This window comes from Apus apus, chromosome 19 (assembly GCF_020740795.1).
Source record: "Apus apus isolate bApuApu2 chromosome 19, bApuApu2.pri.cur, whole genome shotgun sequence".
NCBI classification, from domain to species: domain Eukaryota; kingdom Metazoa; phylum Chordata; class Aves; order Apodiformes; family Apodidae; genus Apus; species Apus apus.
The window spans coordinates 11,758,456-11,778,357 of record NC_067300.1 but is presented as its reverse complement, the minus strand read 5'-3'; the positions used below and the strand labels follow the sequence as shown (position 1 = coordinate 11,778,357).

Below are 19,902 nucleotides of genomic sequence, written 5' to 3'. Positions count from 1 at the left end.
AATAACAATGGAAAATGCTCTAACTAAATGCAAATTGTGACATTCAACAGTGCCTTATCAAAAGTATGACTGAACTTTTTGAAAAAAGTACAAGGACAGTAAATCACTACGACACTTAAATCTGTTTTCTGTTACTGGACGTAACACAAAATATTTAGCAATGTGAAAGATCCTAAAGTCACAGAATATTAAAAAGTACACATAAAATACACAACTGTAGCTATAAAAACACATTCTTTGTTTCAGCTGTTTTTAGAAACACCAGCAATAATTTAAAGATGACTTCAAAAGCCAACGGAGTCTGAGTGGAGAGCCACAGCTCTGTACGCTGGCTTCCCGCAGTTGTGCTGTATGGCAACAGCCAGCTGTTCCGTAGAGCATTTCTTCAGACAGTTCTTCCCGTGGAAAATTCCAACCCTTTCAGCACAGAGCTCGTAAGCCTGGCTGCTCCACTGTGAGAGAACTGTGAGCCTCCTTGCTACAGAAATACCGCAATGGATGCGCATGAGTTAGCTGCTGCCTTCAGTCTTGCTCAGAACAGGATGAGCTTGACAGGAATCACCAGTAAAACTGCCTTAAAAACCTGACCCCAAGGCTGGAGCACAGAACATCGCAGCTACACAACAGCTGTTAATAGTAACATAAAAGGTACAAGACTTTAAAAAATTCAGAATAATGTTTCTGTTTTCTTCCTAAGATGCACTGAGAATTCCTTGAGGCTCTAACTCTGCACTGTACTGTATCTTTGAACTCCTGTGCCTACAGAGAGCTTGACACCTCTTTAGGTCTAAGTCCTGCAATTAATTGTTCACAGTTTCACACGTGAGCTGAGTTCCAACTTCATTGAACTGCTCAAAACAGCAGGCATTATTTTTATATTTTTATTAGACTATAGCCTCTTTCTGAACAATAAAACCATAAAAAAAAGTTACAGGCATTTATAAGACAAACTTAGGAAGAAGATTTAAGTAGAGCCACCTTTATCAGTTCTGAACAGCTAATATGATCCACATTGGGTGGAATACTGAATTAATGAGAATTACCTAATCATTTGTGTATTTAATGATTAGATAGAGCAGGACTAAGCTGTAATTGTGTATTCGACTTTAAAGAAACAGCAAAGCTCACAGTACACTTAAACGAGAAATTTTGCCCTCAAGAGACCAAATTTCTGAAAATGGAAATAATGTCACTTTTAATTTCTAAAATAAATGAAAACTGAAATGCACTGTACAATTATAATAAAATTAACACTTCTATATTTCTAATAGGTCTTTTTTTCTTCCTTTCAGGCAATGTATTAATGACATAATGATTAGGATAATGGGACACTGATACATGCTCTGTACAAATGTCTTCTAAGATTACTTATCAACTAAAGTCCACCTGAGCACATCATCAGTGGCTTCTAGAACAGACAGAAAACTTACAGGAAAAGAGACAATTTAAAAACATGCAGCCATTTAAGCTCAGCTTTCATGAAACATGCAACAGACCACTACCGGTACCACAAAACCAAAAGTGTAAAGAACCTTCTTCCAGAGCATGCAATTTGAAAATTCAGAGGAGTTCTCTCAATTTAAACCAGATAGAAAAGACAATGGTCAAGGAGCCACTTACAGCCCAGGTTTTGGTCAGTCTGAAGATGGGTGCACTTTGCAGCGCTGACACCACAGACATGAGAGAATGAAGGTTATTCAGTTCTAGAAGCTTCTAAAAAGAAAACAGTAAGTTTTAGCACATTGAAAAGAGAAGCACGATTAATTAATCTCAAAGTTGCATTAATAAAATATTTTTTTAAATGCAATACAAAGTTTTTTTCAGTGACTGCTGATAACATTACCTAATGCTGTCAATGTGCAAAATTCTTAAAACCACTTCAAAAGTTGCAAATTTTCCAAATATTCCCCTCAAAACAATAGGCATTTCAGTTGTGAGAATACAAACTATGCTTAATTTGAATTTGTTATTTGCTAAGGCTCTTCCTTCAGGAGCAGAAAATATGAAAAAATTAATTGATGCATTGTTCTTGAAAATGAGTGTAATTTTTGAAATTAAAAATTTAATAAAGCCAAAAAGATCAACCAAAGATGCTTCTGACCCTTTCAGAATTAATACAATGTCTTATTTTGTAATCTGCTTTTCAGGACAAATTTTCCTCACTTCAACTTTAAATTCACTCTGTGTTGACAATTGCTCAAAACACATTCATCTCTCTTAAGAAATAATGCTTTGGAATAAAGCTCTGCTGTATCCTAGAACATAGCTTCAGAAAGACAGAAAAATTAGAACTGCTGTTATGTTCTTCATGTATCTTAAAAGAAGCTGGATTCATGCTTTAGCAATTGATTTACTCATTGCTCGGGAACATTTGAGGAAGATCTGGATTATATTGAGAGAAAAGAACAAGGAAAAAAAAGAGATAAAAAGAGGGGAGTGTTTTCCTTTTTGAAAGAGAGGAAGAAAACAAACTCTCTTATTTCTAAGAACAACCTAGCACCTGCAAGTTGACTATCCCCCACGCACTTGGACTATGCATTTGTGCCAGGAACTTATTCAGATACATTCTCTTCTGCACAAGCACAAGACTGCTAAGTAAACCTACTGGCAATATGCACAATGGAAAAAGAGTAATGATAGATGTCATACCTTTGTCTTATTCATGTGGTACAACATAGCAGATATGCTAAAAAAGAACGTTACCCTCTGTAATCCAACAACGGTTCATAGGAGTAGTGCAGAAACAAACAAAAAGGAAGTAAGATTTTGAATGATAGTACAATAAATTTGCACTTACTTTAGCTATTTTCACAAAATGGCTCAATATTTCTGCCCTTATTTTTAAGGTCTGTGCTGTTAATATTTCTCGTACAACCCAAAAACTGACCTATAAAGTAAACATATATAACTGAATTTATTTACAAAAAAAGACTTTATTAGATCAAATATTTGTACACTTTCATGACGCTCCCCAGGGAGAAAACAGGGTAAGGAAAGAAAAGAGTTCCAACCCCATGAATTCCCATCTGTATAGCTGCAACTACCCAAAAGTATTACCACTGGATATAATGAGGCAACACTAAGATTATTAAGCAGGTGAAACACAGAGAAAAGAGGTGAAGAATTGTTAATGTTATACCATGACCTATCAGCATAAAATTTTAGAAACTAGTAACAAGAAACAAATGGTCTAGAGGAACAACATGAAAATGCAGACAAAGCAACTGAAAACAGGAATTGCCATTTTAAAATCCTCATCTTAATTTAGAAAGATATTCTGAAGTACCTGCTTATCACAGTAATCAAATCATTTACCTGGTTAAACCTCCTAGTAAAGGCAACAATATTTGGAGCGAGGATGTGTTTTTCTTTCTTATTCCATCCACAGCTTGCTAGTTCCTAAGAAACACATTTTAAAATTTAGAAGCTGTATATTTATTATGTATAAAATTTGGAACTGTAATATTACTGTATACAGTAATTGTACACTAATTTAAAAAAAACTTGAAATATCTGTATGTGATATTCAGATTAATAGAATCTATAATTTGAAAAAGGCTGGACAGTAACAGTGTTAAGACTGAAGGTCTTCTGATCAGAGAGTTGGGGTTAGAACTCTTGTTTGATTTTTATTTCATTATGGTGGCCACTTCAAAATAATTAAAAAAAATTAAAATTCTGTAGTAAATCCATAACCAGAACTAATACATTTCAATGCATAATAAAATCCCAGTGCTCTATGGCAAAAAATTTTACCTAAACTGCAAAATTACTAGTAGAAATTCCTGTGGGAAGTATAAGGTAAGCAGAAGAGCTAAAAAGCAGATTAATGGCTTTATCTCTAAATAAAACTGTATTAAATTATGCATCAAAACAAATTTGAAATTATAGCTACAAATTTGATTTAGCCAGAAAGAAAGTGTCCACTTCCCAATAGTTATTTCAGGCAGTTCCAAATATTTTTAGACAGCCTGGCTCTTTTTAACTACAGATTCAAGTTACCACATATCTATACAGTCTTTGTGTTCAGATCTGACAAGTAGTAGATACATACATACTGGAAATGAGTTCTCCATAACACCAGTTCTAAATCAGTCTTCTGCTTTTAGAACCCCAAACTGCAGTTTCAAACAAAATGGTGTTCAACTTTCCCAATGCAGACTATTAACTTTAGAGAACCTTCACATGAAAAGGCAGAGTCAGTCAAACACACTCTCAAGATGTTCTGCATGTTCCTTTGTGAGCACCAGGAAAAGCACTTCCAGTTCCAAACATTTTGTATCTCAACCTTCCAGCATTTAAGCCTTCTGCAGATAAAAATGCCAATTTGCATCTGTCAAGACACAGATTCTCCACAGGACTGGTGCACGTCTCGTCTTAAGAGTCTGGAAATCACATGTTTATGTGGAAAAAATCTCAGTCACTATACTAGGGAGAGCAAAATTTACATTTGTCAGAAAAGAGGAAGTTCAGTAACCTACGGACATTAAGCAGTTGCCAGAAGGCTAGTGAGCAACAATGGAAAATCCTGTGCACGGTAAAATCATTTCTCTGCGTTTAAAATTCAAGCTGAAGAGGACGGCTGATAAAAGTAAATGATCAAAGTGCCCCTGTTGAATTTTTTTAAGCTGCTAAAATGTACCACGCTCTAATATCACACTTCACCATTTTGTATGGCAGGATGCACGCAATTTCCTCAATGCACAAGCAACTTTCCAATCAAGTATGTAAGAAAACCCTGAAGTTCATGGAGACTGCAATTTCCAGGACTTAAAAAAAAAACCCACACCACTAAATAACGTTACACAGAAATCCAGAATGTAAACACAGTAACTGCTGCTGAAGAGCAAAGAATTGTTAATCACACATCTGCTTACAGAACTCTTGCCAAGTAACATGCAGATGTGTTTTTTAGTAATAGCTCAATCAAAAAGCAGAAGAAAAGTCTCAGCAAGCCCTAGGTTTAAAGGATATTTGTGTGTCTGAGATAAGACTTGGCAACCAGAACTCTAAAATCTTGAGTCTTTCCATCCATCCATAAACTCATGTTGAAGACTAAAACCTGAAGAAAAAACAATTTAACACTCCTCCAAGGATGTAAACGGATAGTATAAGAAAACCCACCTCAGGCTGTATAGCTTTAAATACTGGCATATCCATCAATGTAATCTGGCTCTGCAATAAAGATACAATTTTAAATAATGTAGTACAGAGAACAGTCACGTATTTACATCTGCCCTTTAGTTACTAGAGTCCCAGCATTGTGTTTTCTCCACAGACCAGAACTGTCCAGCCTGGACAGGGCCTCCCCTGCCCATGCCAACAGACCACGAGCACAAGCTCCACTGTGCTGAGGGGCAACAAGTCCTTGTGTTCTCTCGCACTTCCTCGCCTTCTCCTACAGGAAGGTCTTCAGTACCTGCAGCACTCCAAGTTCTGAGATCAAAACAAAGTAATTTTTTCTGGTGTAGATTACAAACTATATTCTGTGCTGTCTTTGGACTTAACATCTAGTCTCCTCTGATGAAATTAGACACCTGTTTCTGTGTGATTGCATAGGCCCGTCTAAACTGTAGTTCTCTCAATTTCTGAAGGCAGTCCTTGGCCGTGGATCATCTGAGCTTCCATGAGTAGCAGAGAAAGCATCAGGACATTTTTTACCTGAGTGGATACAGAATTGCCAACCAAGTATTTTTATATTTTTTACCTAACAACAGCTCTCATCTGTGTACCCTGTATTAGTGTTTAAAAAGACTCATCAGAATTTGTTCCAAAGTGACAAACTTACAGGAACAACGTAGTCCTATCTCCAGGACTTTTTTGTGACTGCATATTAAACAATCCTTCCAAAGGAAGAAAACACCATTTTGATACCCAGAATATTAATGAAAACACTGAACTATGCTCAACAACTTTCATCCTCACTCCTTCCTGATTCCCAACAACTTAACATATAAATTAAAAACAAGGGATCAAGCACAATAACTGAACTTGACTTCTGCCAAAACTGCCATTCTGCTTCAGTTTAGTACTAAAAACTTATTATTAAGGGATGCAAATTGCTTCCTCCCTACAAGCCTCTTCCCTGCTTTTAAGAAACTGATTTTTCTGACAAACTAATGTTTCAGCAGAAAGATGAGCACATGTGGTTTCAATTAAAATAAATAAACAAACAAACAAATAAATAAATGGAGTAAGACTGTGGTTAATAAACATCTTTAAACCTATGCTGGGCCTTCTAAAACACCAGAAAAAATTTAAATGGCTTTACACAGAAAAAAAATGCTATGTCAGGTAAGTACTGAATGATTAAAACCCAAGACATGTTTATTTTGTTAAGGTTTATATAATCAGAAGTTTGTTTTCAAGAACACTGAAAGTTCATTTAAAATATTTAAGAAAGACTTTTAATATCCTCCAGGCCCTTAACACTATACAAGCTTAAATGCAAAAAACTAACATTTCTACTTACAGCAAACTCCTCGGGAGTTACTTTCAACACATCAAATACAACTGCATCGTAGCTTTTAGTGGCATAATCTGAACTTCGCCCTTCCAGAGAATCTGAGCTGCTACTACCCTACAAAGAAAAAATAGTAGACTTACCTGCAGAATTATGAATTTTAGGTCAAATGTAGAAAACAAATACATGTAAAAATATTAAGAAATAGTAGGTTTTGGAACAGCACAACAAAGCTGCCTTGTCTCCAAAAGATACAAAGGGTTAAAACGAACAAAATCTTACAGAGCACTTTCTTACTAGTAGACTAGCACATTAAAAAAAATTAAACTGGAATATTTCTGACTGGTTCCATTCAGATTGTAGGTTACATTGCTCTTAACTCATCAATACTAAACAACTGCTGCAACATACCGAGTTACAGGTCAAACACTATTTAAAACTAAATGAGCAATCACCTTCAACAACAATAAAAAAATAGGTTGTGAACACTCAGAACCATGGAGTGTTCTAAAATTACTCTGTTTTCAAATACTACACCATTTGTAAGAGAAAGGACTGATGGGACTGGTAGTGAAAACAGCTTCTGTGAAGTTGAAACAAGCCAAAGTTTCCATTTTGATACAGGAGCTAACAAAAAAGAAAGAACTGTACCTCTGGAGTGGCAGAGGTGACCATCACATTGGCCATGAGCTCATTCCTCTTATACATGCTCTCCCCTAGGATGTAGGAAGTTTCAGTTCATCCAGTACTGCTGAGACAACATGATGAAAATAAAATTCCTGTAAAGCAAATGTATTCATGCAAATAAATAAACAAAATTTAAAACCCCAACAATACAAGGAATTTCATTGTTCTGAGAGAATTTCAGAAGCAGAATGATCTTAGGAGCTAGATTCTCTTTCAGCCTTAATGAAGTTTCAGTGTTCAACATGATCCACTGCTAGCACTCTTTATAGAGAAGGTCTTATTCAAGGATTGGCCTCTAGGTAAGCAATGCTTTGCAAGATTCAGATGTGAGAATCCTAATGGAACCTTAAGTGACAGCTTGTTAAAGTAGGCATAAAAAAAGCTAACACTGTTGAGACCCACAGAATTGCACAGAAGAGGCTGCTGAACCCAAATATCTGCCTCATCAAAAGAAATAAGAACTTTTCCTCCAAAATTAAACAATTGGCACTACGCCATAGCATTAAAACTAAAATACTCAACTATTTCTAACAATTAAACCTAAATCAACTGCTAAGGACAGGTTAAAATAAAGACACCACACAGCCCTGTGTCACTGCACTAAGAGCCTGCCGTGCTGCAGGGAGTTTAGACACACTTTAAAAGCATGCAGCTGGCAGACAGGACAAATTTTTCATATACAGCATGCTCACATGTAGAAAGAGCAATTTGTGTGTGTCTCTGTACGTGTACAAATGCGTGCCCAAAGAAAAACCAAGAACTGTTTATAGAATTATCAAGTCAGCTCCCCTTTAAATGGAGGAAAAAAACCCAGAATGGTTGTTTTCTCAGTGCTCACAGCACAAAGGTACAAGGCCCATGGTAACCAACTCCTCTTCCAGCAAACATCTGCTCTTCCAGAAAAATCTGCAGTTGCTCAAATGTGCAACCAGGGATACTGCCACAACTCCCTTTGTGTCCTCACCCCTTTCCACAACACTCTGACCACACAAACAGGAAAATGCTGGAAAAGCAAGCAGCTGAGAAAATAATCTCTTATTTTACTTCCTTGAGAAAGATGAGGTCTTTGCCTCAGTGGTCATCCATATGAGGCCTTACATGGCAAAAAACTGCCCTCAGGATCTCATGGGCATGCATGACACAAATCAGTAACTGTGCTTCAAATAATGCCAGAATCTCCACAGTTAAACTAGTCAAGAAGCAATTTCCTTTATCTTGTGTCCTAATGAAGTTATCTCGTATTTTGAGCACTAGCAGACTGCAACACATTTCTGGGCCTTAAGTTGCTCCCATTGATAGTCCTCAGACATACTGAAGTGGAGAGCAATTTTCATGATGTAATTTCTTTAAAACGTGGCATTTACGTCCAAGGCCACAAAAATATTCTTGTCTCCGCCTTCTCTGCCTTTCTGACTAGTCTTTCCAGTGTGCGGGGGCTCAAAAATGCTCTGAAAGGGAAAAGAAAAATCCCATATGTGATCTTGTATCCTGTCCAAGCTCAGTTTTCCTCCAAGTTTTAACGTTCGCTAAACCAAAAAGAGACAGAAGTGCTTTAATATTTGAAACTAAGAGCACTAACATACTACTGCCTTTCAACATGCAGTACTTAGAAAAAGCTTGCAAGATTAGATACTTTCATTCTAAAAAAGGACCAAAATAGATTCTTCCCCCAAAGGTTTCCAATATAACAGACGTGTTAAAATTGCAGTCTTTTCCTATGTTCATTGGTTTCCTCCAAGATTTACATCTCCTACGAAAGCTGCTTCCCTCCACACCCATTTGTTTTGCTGCCTTGAGGAAAGTCATAGGGAGTAATTATTCTTTCAAGACAAATCCAAGAAAGTTTTTATTCTTATTAAATCACCTGAGGATTTGAAGTATTTCCATACCTGCTACCACAGAAGTATTACTCTGCAAATTAACACTGGAGCTACTCCTACGCCTGCTATACCAAAAGGCTGACAGACTACATATAGAAAGATATTAAACCTATTATTATAAAAGATTCTCCCCCATACTTGCAATATTTAACTCCAGCAAGATTAGAAAGAAATTTCTGAAATTCTTAAAATTATCAAAGATCCAGTATCTTGGCAATAAAAGGTAAAAAGGTCACTAACATGACATATAATTTCTTTTCATAGCTTTCTCAAAGATTCCTTCAACTTGCAAGAAGCCAAGTAGATAAAACAGGACTCAAACACAAATTCCACCAGAGGCTGCCTGTTCTTCTTTGCCAACTTAACAAACCCATTTAGATATGCAGTTCCCTCCGAAGCAAAAGCGAAGACAGTGCAACAACAACTACATCGGAAGAAACAAACACAAAAAAACAAAACACTGCCATCAAAGCTGAGCACAAAAGTAATCTCCATAGCTATTATTTCACAAGCATTTCTTAAATTTTGTCATCTATGGCACTAAAATGACATTTTCTAAAAGCAGAAATGCAAATTTCACATTTCTGTTAGCAATATGCATGTAATCCAGTAACAAAGACCGTAAGTTAATTCTCATTACTAGTTATCTAAGTCACTACGACTCTTATACATGGATACCACCTCCGGACAAGGAAGTCCCTGTGCCTTAACTTCTGAATGCTCGCAGATCAATCTGGGGACGTTACTCACTGTTCACACAGCCCTCAGCAAATATGAAAATAACCATGTAAACAACCACTGATGACCATTGTTATTTATTTTCTAGCTGGAGGAAAAAATATTGAGCTAGACAGGCTTTTGATCAGACCTGGTACGGCCCAATTAGCAGTTAACATACTGAAGGACTGTATTATTAAAATAGGATTAAACAATAATGTGGTTATAGTTGTGCCTGTGCTTGCACTGATGTGAAACTTGTATTGTTATCTACATCACACTCAGCTTCAGCCCAGAGGCTCCTAAGAGGAGGGGAAAAAAGTCCTGTTTTTTGGTGTTATTTGCTAAATAAAAAGGCAATTAGCATCAAGGTATCTAAAACCACGTGTTGCTTGTTCTCCCTACCTATTTATATATCTCTACCACCCCCTCATTCCCCCTGCTAAGTTTCTTTTGTTTAATATTATCATTTTAATATTAAAAACATTTAAAAAGTAAATTATTAAATTCCTTCCAAGTCCGGGGATTTTAGACCTATTTCATCATTGCAGTGGCACTGCAAGCCACTCTGGGAAGTTTACAAGAGAATTTATTTCAGAACATCCCTAATGCACTGTTATGCTTCAGGCAACAGTACCACCTATAGATAAAACATGCCATGAACAATTTTGTACTTTCATGTATGTTCTTTTCTGAGAAAATTCTTACTATATTTAATGAATAATAATGAAAATAATATTATATTTTTCTACATAAAGCCCTATATTGGGCTGTGACATGATCCAATGACAACACACCTTTCGAAGGGAAACAGCACTTTAAAGTCAGTACAGCAACTTATACCTGTCACTGTTATACTACCAGCACAAATACACCAGTTAAGCAGAAATAGCAAAGTAACTGTATGCCAGTTTTAGGGTCACTAGATCTGTCAATCTTCAATAGATTGAAACCACTATAAACGTTAATAAGGGTCTGTGGATTAACTCATGTTAACCCCACTGATGTAGCTGACCACAAACTGCAATTATTGAATAAATACTCTTCAATAACCTGCACCATTCCTGAGCAAACAGGCTGAAAAACTAATTCTTGCAGCACCTCCCAATAGCTGTCAGTGAATCAAGCCTAACCCAGGAAAAAACAGATTAAAAACTGATTTATTGTATTAAAGCTGTCTCAACTCTCCTACTTCCACCCTTCTAGTGCACATAGGCTCAAATGAGTTCCACCATGAGGACAGAAGCAGCTGTTCTGAGAAGTTTAAGAAACAACTTCACAATCCAGGTCCCCAAACTCTCTGGGTTTCATGAACACACAACTAATTTGAATTATACCTAACAGTAGGTTAAAAACAACATCTGAAGCTCAGGTCATGTTTTTATGATGTTCTCTACTTAAATGAAGAATAATTACTATAAGCTACTCCAAAAAAGGAAATCTAGTATCCTTTGCTGCCACTTGTATTCCCCTCCAAACGTGTAACCAGTTTTCAAACACTTCAGTTTTCAACCTTCCACCAGGTGGCAGTGACTCTTAACTTACTACAGGCCCGTTTTCAAAATTGCTTAAATCTTCTGTTTAAATATGTAATTATAACTCAGAAAAGAATATGCACTCAGCTTTGATAGATTAAGAAATTAAAATAGAAAAAAAGTGCTTTCTAGGTTTCAATTTTTTATGCAATTACTCCAAAAACCTATTTTACAGCATTTCACAGAAAAATAATGGAAATAAATACCAAAAAAAGTGTCACTACTTCGTTGATGTAAAGTCATTCAGAAAGAAGACAATGCCAGACTGCACTGTACTGTCCCAAGTCCTAAAGAACAGAATTTATTCAGGGCTAGACAATAATTTATCCCTCACAGTTCCCATAAATCCAATCTACGTTCATACTTGGATTAACTCTGCCAAAGCATTTTGGTTGAAAAAGCAAGTATTTTGGGAGAGAACTGCGAAGTGTAGGAGGGAGTGATTACCATTACTACCCCGCCCATGATTTAATTTATACTCCAATTATCAATATGTAAATGTAGGACTGCAAAAAATACTCCTCCTTAGCACAAGATGCTATTCACAAGCATTTACCATGCTCCTTCACTACTTCACCTTCATATAGTTCAGAAAGCCTACTGTCTCTCTCAGACTCTGTAACACTCACAATCTTAATAACTGTATTTTCACAGAGTAACTGAGGCTGGAAGGGCCCTCTGGATCTGATAAAGTCTAATGCCTCTGCTCAAGAAGGGCACATTTCCCACATCCAGCTAGGTTTTTACTGTCTCCATGGTTGATGCAACTTCTCTGCACAACCTATTCCAGTGCTTGATCTTTCTCATAATAAGTGATTTCTTGTTTTTAGATAGAATTCCATGTATTTTATTCTGTTTTAACTTGTGTCCACTGCCTCTCCCATTCACTGGGCACCACTGAAAAGATTTTGGCTCCATCTCCTTTACATCATCTCACCAAGTATTTTGATACATCAGTGACATCTCCCCCAGCCTTCTCTTTTCCAGACTATCCAGCCCCAGCTCTCTCAGTCTCTTCTCATACAAAAGATGCTCCAGTCCCTCAGTCACCTTTGTGGGTCTTCGTTAGACTCCTTTCAGTAAGTCGATCACTTTTGTGAACTAGGGAGCCCAGAACTTGACACAGGACTCCAGATACGGCCTCACCAGTACTGAATAAAGAGAATGGATCACATCCTACAACCTGCTAGCCATGCTCTTCCTCGAGTAGCCCAGCATGCTTTTCCACAGTATTGCAGCAGCAACAATCAGTAAGGAGGGGGAAAGAAAAGCAAGACAAAAAGTGAGTGCCTTAACCGAAGACAAATGAACGAAACAAATTCCCATGTCCTCCCCTTCCCATTTTTCACTGAACTAATGCTGAGCACTGTGGTGGGAAACATCCATTTACAATGGTCCTAGGACCCTTCATCACTGACCAAGAAACAAGAGTCTCTGTGTGAGGCACAGTACAACAATAAACAAAATAAGAAGTCACACAGAACTACCAGGACATGGGCAAACAGCTTAAAAAAAGACAGACAGAGATAGCCTCACAAAATATCAGAATGTAAGAGAAGAGAAGAGGATTGCAGGGTGGCAAAAGCATTTATGAGTTCTGAAAGAGTACTGCACCTTTCTTGCTTAGGAGTAACACGGAGCAGTAAACTGCGAAAGTGAACCAAAGCAAAAACTTTGATGAGTATTCATTTAAGCAAATAAAATAATGGTTGCTATCCAGAACCAACCAGTTCTTCAGGTCTGAATACTTTAGGCTGGTAACTAGAAAATTGCTGGTTGCTGGTGAAAAGTATTTCAAGGTTAGCAACGGTAACTACAAAAACAAAACCTGTCCTTAACAAAGAACAAATACTTAGAAGAACACAAGTTAAGAACCCAGTACCATCTTGATCCACATCAAGACAGAGCTGCAGCTCTCTCTTCAGCAGAAGTCTTTTCTCAAAAGGCATCACCCTTCAAGCAAGTCTGACAACTTGAATAGGTTAGAAGGACTACATATATGTTTAGGAGAGTTATACTTTAGTAGAATCTCAATAAAACAGTCACAGGAAAATAAATATGTATCTGCCTTATTACGGCATAATACTATCCTAACTATAACATAACTCTAGGTTCTCCTGAAGAGAACTGGCAGACACTTTTGTAATCTCTGGGATCAAATGTAAGTGAAAAGAGGAAAATAACTACTTTTATAATTACAGTTGCATACTTACAGTGGAGTAAGGTAATTCAGCCCTCATTCAACCCATTTTGTTGCACACCTCCATCAATTCGTTGCTGAGTTCAGCAGGTTTATCTCTTGTTTAGAAGCATGACATTCCTGTAAATTAACAGGAAACAGGATTATGCTGCCATCTTTTACATAACTCAGTTCTTCTCAAACTGTGCATTCCTTACTCAAAACATGCACTCTGATATTTTTATTTTTAGCTCTCCCTCCCAGCTATGACAACTGGTTTCCCATTCTAGTTTCACTGGTATGAAATTCCAATACTCAAAGGAACTAAAGAATACATCACAGAGGGAAGAGCAACATATTCGGAATTTCACAACCAAGTATTCTCCAAGTATGTACCTGTAACTCTTCCTCACTCTGTCCATCAACATGAGGCCCAAGCTAGTAAGGGACTACCTGTTGGTTTTAGCTACCGATTTCAAGGTGATTTATGAATGGTTAAATGTTACTCCTTCTCACTTTATTTCCCTCAAGATTTAAAGAAACAAAGCAGAATGGACACAAAACCAAATACACTCATTCTTCTTTCTACTGATCTCCAAATTAAGCCATAGCTCTTCCGCCAAACATAAGTAACAAGCAATAAAAAATACTGTTTAGGTAACTGCTTCGGTGACACTTGAGACATACCGTTCCCTCTTCTCCTCTTTTGCCTTATACCAACTTTTGTAACAGCTTTATTTAGGAAAAGTATACCTCAAATGAGAAGAAAGTAATCTCAAAGATAGATACTTCCAGATGGAAAGTTACATTAAAATCCTATTAAAGCCCATGCTGCTTTGATAAAGTTAAAAATTGCTGCAGATCACCTGATGTTACTGATGTGCCTCTACTAAAGTCTCTATTCTTCTATTGTTAAGGAATCTCCACTTAAATGTATGACTTCTGGTCTTTAAATATATATAATTCCTAATGCCACCAAAACAAGCTATCCTTTACTAGGAAAGTAGTAGTTTCTTCATGTACTCAAAACTCATCCAAACTTGGAGTACAAAGGCACTCCCCACAGGAGCAAATTATCCTAGCTCATCAATGAATCAAAATGACAAGCTATAAATGTGTTAGCATCGACTTAAGTATTTCAACCAAATAACAGACATAATTAATGTATGTTCATATCCCATCTCAGCTTTGGCAACCAGATTTGTTCCCTGGCAATTAAGTTTTTGCTTTGTGTGTGTGTCTGTGCACATGCTCTATTCTCTCTCCTTCTTTCTTTCTTGATGGCTTTGAAAACTTTTCAAGCAAAACTTTGATACATCTGAAAAAAACTGCCTTGGTAAACTCTGTGCTGGCAGTCTTCAATGTACCTGAATTTTTCAAGTAGGCAGCATTAATTCTTCCTGTTTCTCCAGCTCCCCCATGCTGTTGATAGTCAAAAGTCATTAAAGATGACAAGTAAAAAAAACAATCTTTACTGTTCACCTTAGCAATTCATGGTGTTAGAAAGACACCATAACCTCTCTCAGACACCTCCTGTAGGCTGAGGGCTCCTAATCAAGTTACAGTTTACTTCTTCTAAGTCAACCATATCCTTCACTTCAGCCTCACTGCCCCTCTATGTAGCTTCTCCAATTTTCTCACATCCTTTTGAGGATAGGGATAGAACAATACACTGTTCAAGATACACACCCACTGCACACTTGTTCTTCAGCCTTCTCATAAAAATCTCTACCACTTCTCTGATGACTTTATGTTCCCATAGATCTCTTTTGCTTATCTTGAAGAGACTGACTGCAGCAAACATTTCTTTTGTGTTCAAGACCCTCCTTGATCTTGCATTTAAGCAATTATGCTGATCTTCCCCTTGAAATCTCTTATCAAATATTCTTAAAACATTTGTTACTGCTAATTTTGGGGCACTCATAACTTCTATCTTCCTCTTTAAAATGAGGATCTAAAAATTGTGCATTATAATCTAGTATAATTTTCTCCAAATGTTTTAGAACTTAAAAATCTTCCTAGTTCTGTTCACAGTAAAATATCTGTTGAATTTGTTACTAAAGGGATAATACATTATTATTTTTTAAACCCGAGTATGAAATAATATGAGAGTGCTTGATTAAGTACACAGATTTATAGTTTTTACCTAGTTACAATGGTCAGCTCAATCTACAATTGCATACAACTACGAAGTTAGGTTTGGTTAGCAAGACAAATTTCTCACAGAACTGTGTTGCCTAACTACCCCAATATTTCTGTTCTTCAACATATTATTAAATAAAGCCCACCCTATTTTTCCCTATTATTTTCTTTGATCTGGATAATCAAGGTAACATTAAGGAAGAAGCTTCATGGAGCACTTGCCTTTTGTTAGCTCCAAACTAGAATTCTCTAGTCTTCAAAATCCAGACTGGCAGCCCAGAGATCTCAACTTGTACTTTACAAGTTCAGAAGAAATCTGGCTAACAGACTTTTCAATTGCTTATCCTCAGGATATACTGTCTGACATTTATTAACTGGAAAATATTTCATAGTTCTTATCCAATACAATATCCTGTCTCTTACAAAATAAAAAATAACCATACAGACATTACTGAATTTACCAAATTTGACTAGCAATAGACAAATGTATTGCTAGGCTTCCTCCAGAACAAGCTCCAATTTATTACTTTTTCATCTACGGTACTTCAAAAATTCCACTTCATACAAGTGCTACCTAGTTCCCCCCCTACTCCCATTTTTATATATTCATTTTTGCTTCTAAACACCTCCATTTTGAAACTAAGCCAGTTTGAGCTGCTGGTGAAAAAGTGTTACTCTTCTATTCTAGGCACAGAATGCACAATCTTTAAATGGGACAATGTTGCCATTAAAACCCTCCCTCATTCTATAAAGGCTAATACATCAAGTACAATGAAAACTGGGAGAAAAAAATTGCAGAATAAAAGTTTTAGAGAAATGTTGTGGAAAACTGAAGTTTAATTAAAAAACAGTTTTTAGCAGGTTTTTCTTTTGAGAATTATGAGCTTTTGCTTCTTGTCAGTACAACATACTGCTTTAACCAAAGAGCCTGAAAAACTGAAAATAAACACAATTTAAGTTCATCATTGTCAGCCAAAAAAAAAAAACACAACACTGAATGGGACCAAAAGTATAATAAATATGGCCAAACAAAGACCTTTTTAAAAAAGAGCAAGTTTCTCAGTCTCAGTCTGACAAAAGCTGTGCTTCCTATATAAGTTTGCTTTAAAGTTATTTTACATTTATTACACAATAAATATATCTCATTTTCTAAATTACTCCTTAATGCTCTCATACTATCACATCCAGATGTCAAGTTTGACTATGGTATGTACTAAGAGAAATAAAGTTTGCACAGAACAAAAAGCAAAGCTCATAATTACTGCCCATCTTGATTTCTAGATATGACCCCTTAACAAAAATAAGGTAAATAAACAGAAAAACTAACAAAATAACTTAGTCAAAATAAGAGTTTTCTAATAATTTTCTTCACATTGGTGCTACACCATGCAGGACAGACAACATACAGAAAATGAACAAGGGCCCATAGTTCTGTCCTGATGACACATTAATAACTAGTAGGCACAGCATGAAAACAAATCTGACTTTAATAGCACCTGTTGGGCATACAGGGCACAGACTGCTGCATCCCATGCTAGGGTCTTTAAGGCAAGGAAAATCTTTACACACTGCAAGAGGGACCAACCCAGATTGATTATTTTTTTTTTCTCCAGTAATAAATAAGGCAAGAGACTACATATGTTCAGTTTTCCTGGGTTTACACAGACTGCTGAGGTCCTGCAACTGAGGATTTCAACAACAGCTCCTCAGTACACACCAAAACCTTAGACATCCTTAAGTCTGCTGAAGCCAGACCATACATTAGTCGAAGTGATCTGAAAACAGAGCTCAACCAAGCAACACTCCTTAACAGCATCTGCACAATATCATTCATATGATATGCAAATAGTTTTCAAATTTATGCCAGTGGAGGATGTGTCTAAATCCAAAAGGTTTTCACCTGCTCCCATTACCCTACACCTCGAAAGACCCCTTGCCATTGCCTACCGAGTCTGGAGCAGCACAGCACTGGAGCCTGAAGCAACCTGATCTACCGGGAGGTGTCCCTGCCCATGGCATGGGGGTGGAACTAGACGATGTTTAAATGTCCCTTCCAGCCCAGACCAGTCTGGGATGCTGTGATTTCACCACACCTTCAAGCCCTGAAAAGCCAACCAACTGGTCACACACCAGCGCTGAGGGCGCCCAGCGAGCAGCAGCGCCAAAGGGCGCGGGCAGCGGGGGCGGCACCAGCGCCCGCGGGCGGCCCGGCCGAGCTGCCCGCGGGCCCGTTCCGCGGAGCCGCCCAGGAGCTCCGCGCCGGAGCCGCGGCGGCGCCCACAGGGAGGCACCTCGCTGCGGCAGCCAGGCCCCCAGCCTGCGCACCTGCCAGAGACGAGCTGGGGCCCGCGCCGCGCTCCCCGCCGTGCGGAGCGCCGGGACCGCGGACTCCGCGCAAGCCGCGCGCCCCTGGCGGCCGGGCTGCCGGCCGGGCCCGCTGCCGCAGCGCTGCGCCCGCAGCACACGCCCGGCGCGGGGACGGCGGCGGCCGGGCCTAAGGCCCGGCGGGGCGGGGCGAGCGGGGTGGGGGGCGGCCGCGTCCCACCCCATCCCGCCGGGCTCGACCGCTTCTCACCTGCACGGGTACGGCCGCCCCCAGCGTCGCCCAGGAGCCCTCTCGGCGCGGGGACCCCGCCAGCACCAGAGCAAGGGACCCCTCAGCGCCCTGAGCCGCGGCCCCCGCCCGCCGCCGCACGGAGCCCCCGCCCCGAGGACGAGGACGAGGACGAGGCCCAGACCGGCCGCGGGGGATCGCGGGGCGAGGCCGGGCGCGCCCGACTGGCGGGCGGAGCAGCCAATCGCTGCTCTGCCGGGGGGCGCTGGCCAATCGGCGCGGGGCGGGGCGCGCGCGGGCACTGCGCAGGAGCGCGCGGCCGCAGGTGCGGCCCGTCCTTGGCCGCGCGGCGCGGGCAGCGCCCCCGGGGGCGCGGCCTCCTGGGCCCGGGCGGGTTTCGGTGCCGGGGCCGCCCCAGTCCGGGCTCCTGGCAGAGCCGGCGTCCTCTCCGCCGAGCGATCGGTTCCAGCGCGCCTGGGGGGACGCGGCCGAGTTTGCGCAGAGGCGGAGAATGAGCTGCTGATCCGCCCATCACCTGCCGCAGCAGGGAGCGGGGCCCGCCTTCCCCGGTACCGGACAGAACACCTCAAAACCGCCAAGCCAGGCCCGGGGTCAGGCTCGCGGTCAGGCCCTGGTGCTGGCAGGAACAGTAACGTCTGCCTGGGCTGTTCACCCGGGCTCTGTGGGCCTGAAGGTACCTGAGAACATTTCCACCCAACTACGTACAGTTAAAGTTGCCACACACGAAATGCTGTAACACACAGTGGTACAGGGATCTTCAGTGCTTGCAGCTACGTAGGGAAGGTGCATCTTTCTCTGAAAAGCAATAATAACTGAAGAACAGACTGAAGAGCAGCTGCTCTGAGCTGTGTTCCGTGGGCAGGCGTTGCTGCAGGGAAATGTTTGCTCCGTGAAGTGGAGCTACACGCGGGATCGCATCTGTTCCATCAGACTGAAGTGTTGTGTGTGAGAGAACAAGAGCCTAATGAGGGGCTTGAAGTTTTGAGAGACTGTATGATGTCCAGAATACATTTACAAGTTCTTCCCAATTCTCAAATCCAGAGCAGTTTAAACAGCTTCAAACGTCCCAATTAAACACGTATAACCCTTCTTTCCAAGGCAGAAATACTAATTTTGAGAATAAACTAGAAAAATAATCAAATTTTTGGGTTCTGCTTGTGAATGCTGGTGCTCACAACTCCAATGTACTCCTCAAAGCCAAATTCACTATATGGAAATATACTATATTCACAAATTCACTATATATTTTGCCCCCTTCAGAATGGCTGAAAAATTGAAATTATTTCATATGTATCCAGTAATTTCATACCCACAACCTATTCTTGACTTGCTAGAGTGTATCCTATTGGTACTGCCAAGCTACATACACTTTCCTCTAAAACTTACAGCATCAGCTTCCACTAAAGCAAGGGTACAGAATTCTCTGGCAAAATGTTTTCCACTCTGTCCTGTCTCACTATGCCAGGACATTAAATCAGCAGTTCATGGGCTACAATCCTCTTTAAAAATATATATATGTAGCTACTGACATTTCTACAAGGACTCAGAAAACAGACAAACAAACAAACAAACAAACAAACTCGGAAAGCTAGTTCTTTGCCTAATATTAATGAGATTCTAAGTCAGACTTTCCAAACTGATGCTTTAAGTGCTGATGTCTATGATCCAAATAGAACTGGTGTAATACAGCAGGACACCCTCGGAAACCCTGGATATAAACATTG

General features: G+C 39.4%; 1 protein-coding gene across 10 annotated transcripts in view; it reads right to left on the bottom strand.

The window, feature by feature from the left end:
• RALGPS1 (Ral GEF with PH domain and SH3 binding motif 1) overlaps nt 1-18,345 on the bottom strand; it is an 84,058-nt gene extending 65,713 nt beyond the window's left edge. For 5 of the 10 annotated variants that reach the window (XR_007891290.1, XR_007891291.1, XM_051636647.1 and 2 more), the window contains exons 1-8: nt 18,179-18,345; nt 13,496-13,602; nt 7,115-7,242; nt 6,473-6,580; nt 5,125-5,175; nt 3,316-3,399; nt 2,798-2,887; nt 1,621-1,713 (exon numbers count right to left, since the gene is read on the bottom strand). Coding sequence is in view for 8 of the 10 variants with exons in the window: in XM_051636647.1 (XP_051492607.1) it covers nt 1,621-1,713; nt 2,798-2,887; nt 3,316-3,399; nt 5,125-5,175; nt 6,473-6,580; nt 7,115-7,171 (483 nt within the window). In the remaining 2 variants the exon portion in view is untranslated. Of the gene's footprint in view, nt 1-1,620; nt 1,714-2,649; nt 2,707-2,797; nt 2,888-3,315; nt 3,400-5,124; nt 5,176-6,472; nt 6,581-7,114; nt 7,243-13,495; nt 13,603-17,928; nt 17,948-18,178 lie in introns of those variants that run through there. The other 5 variants (XM_051636645.1, XM_051636644.1, XM_051636642.1 and 2 more) reach the window with 5 other exon arrangements.
• Between the last annotated feature and the right edge of the window lie 1,557 nt (nt 18,346-19,902).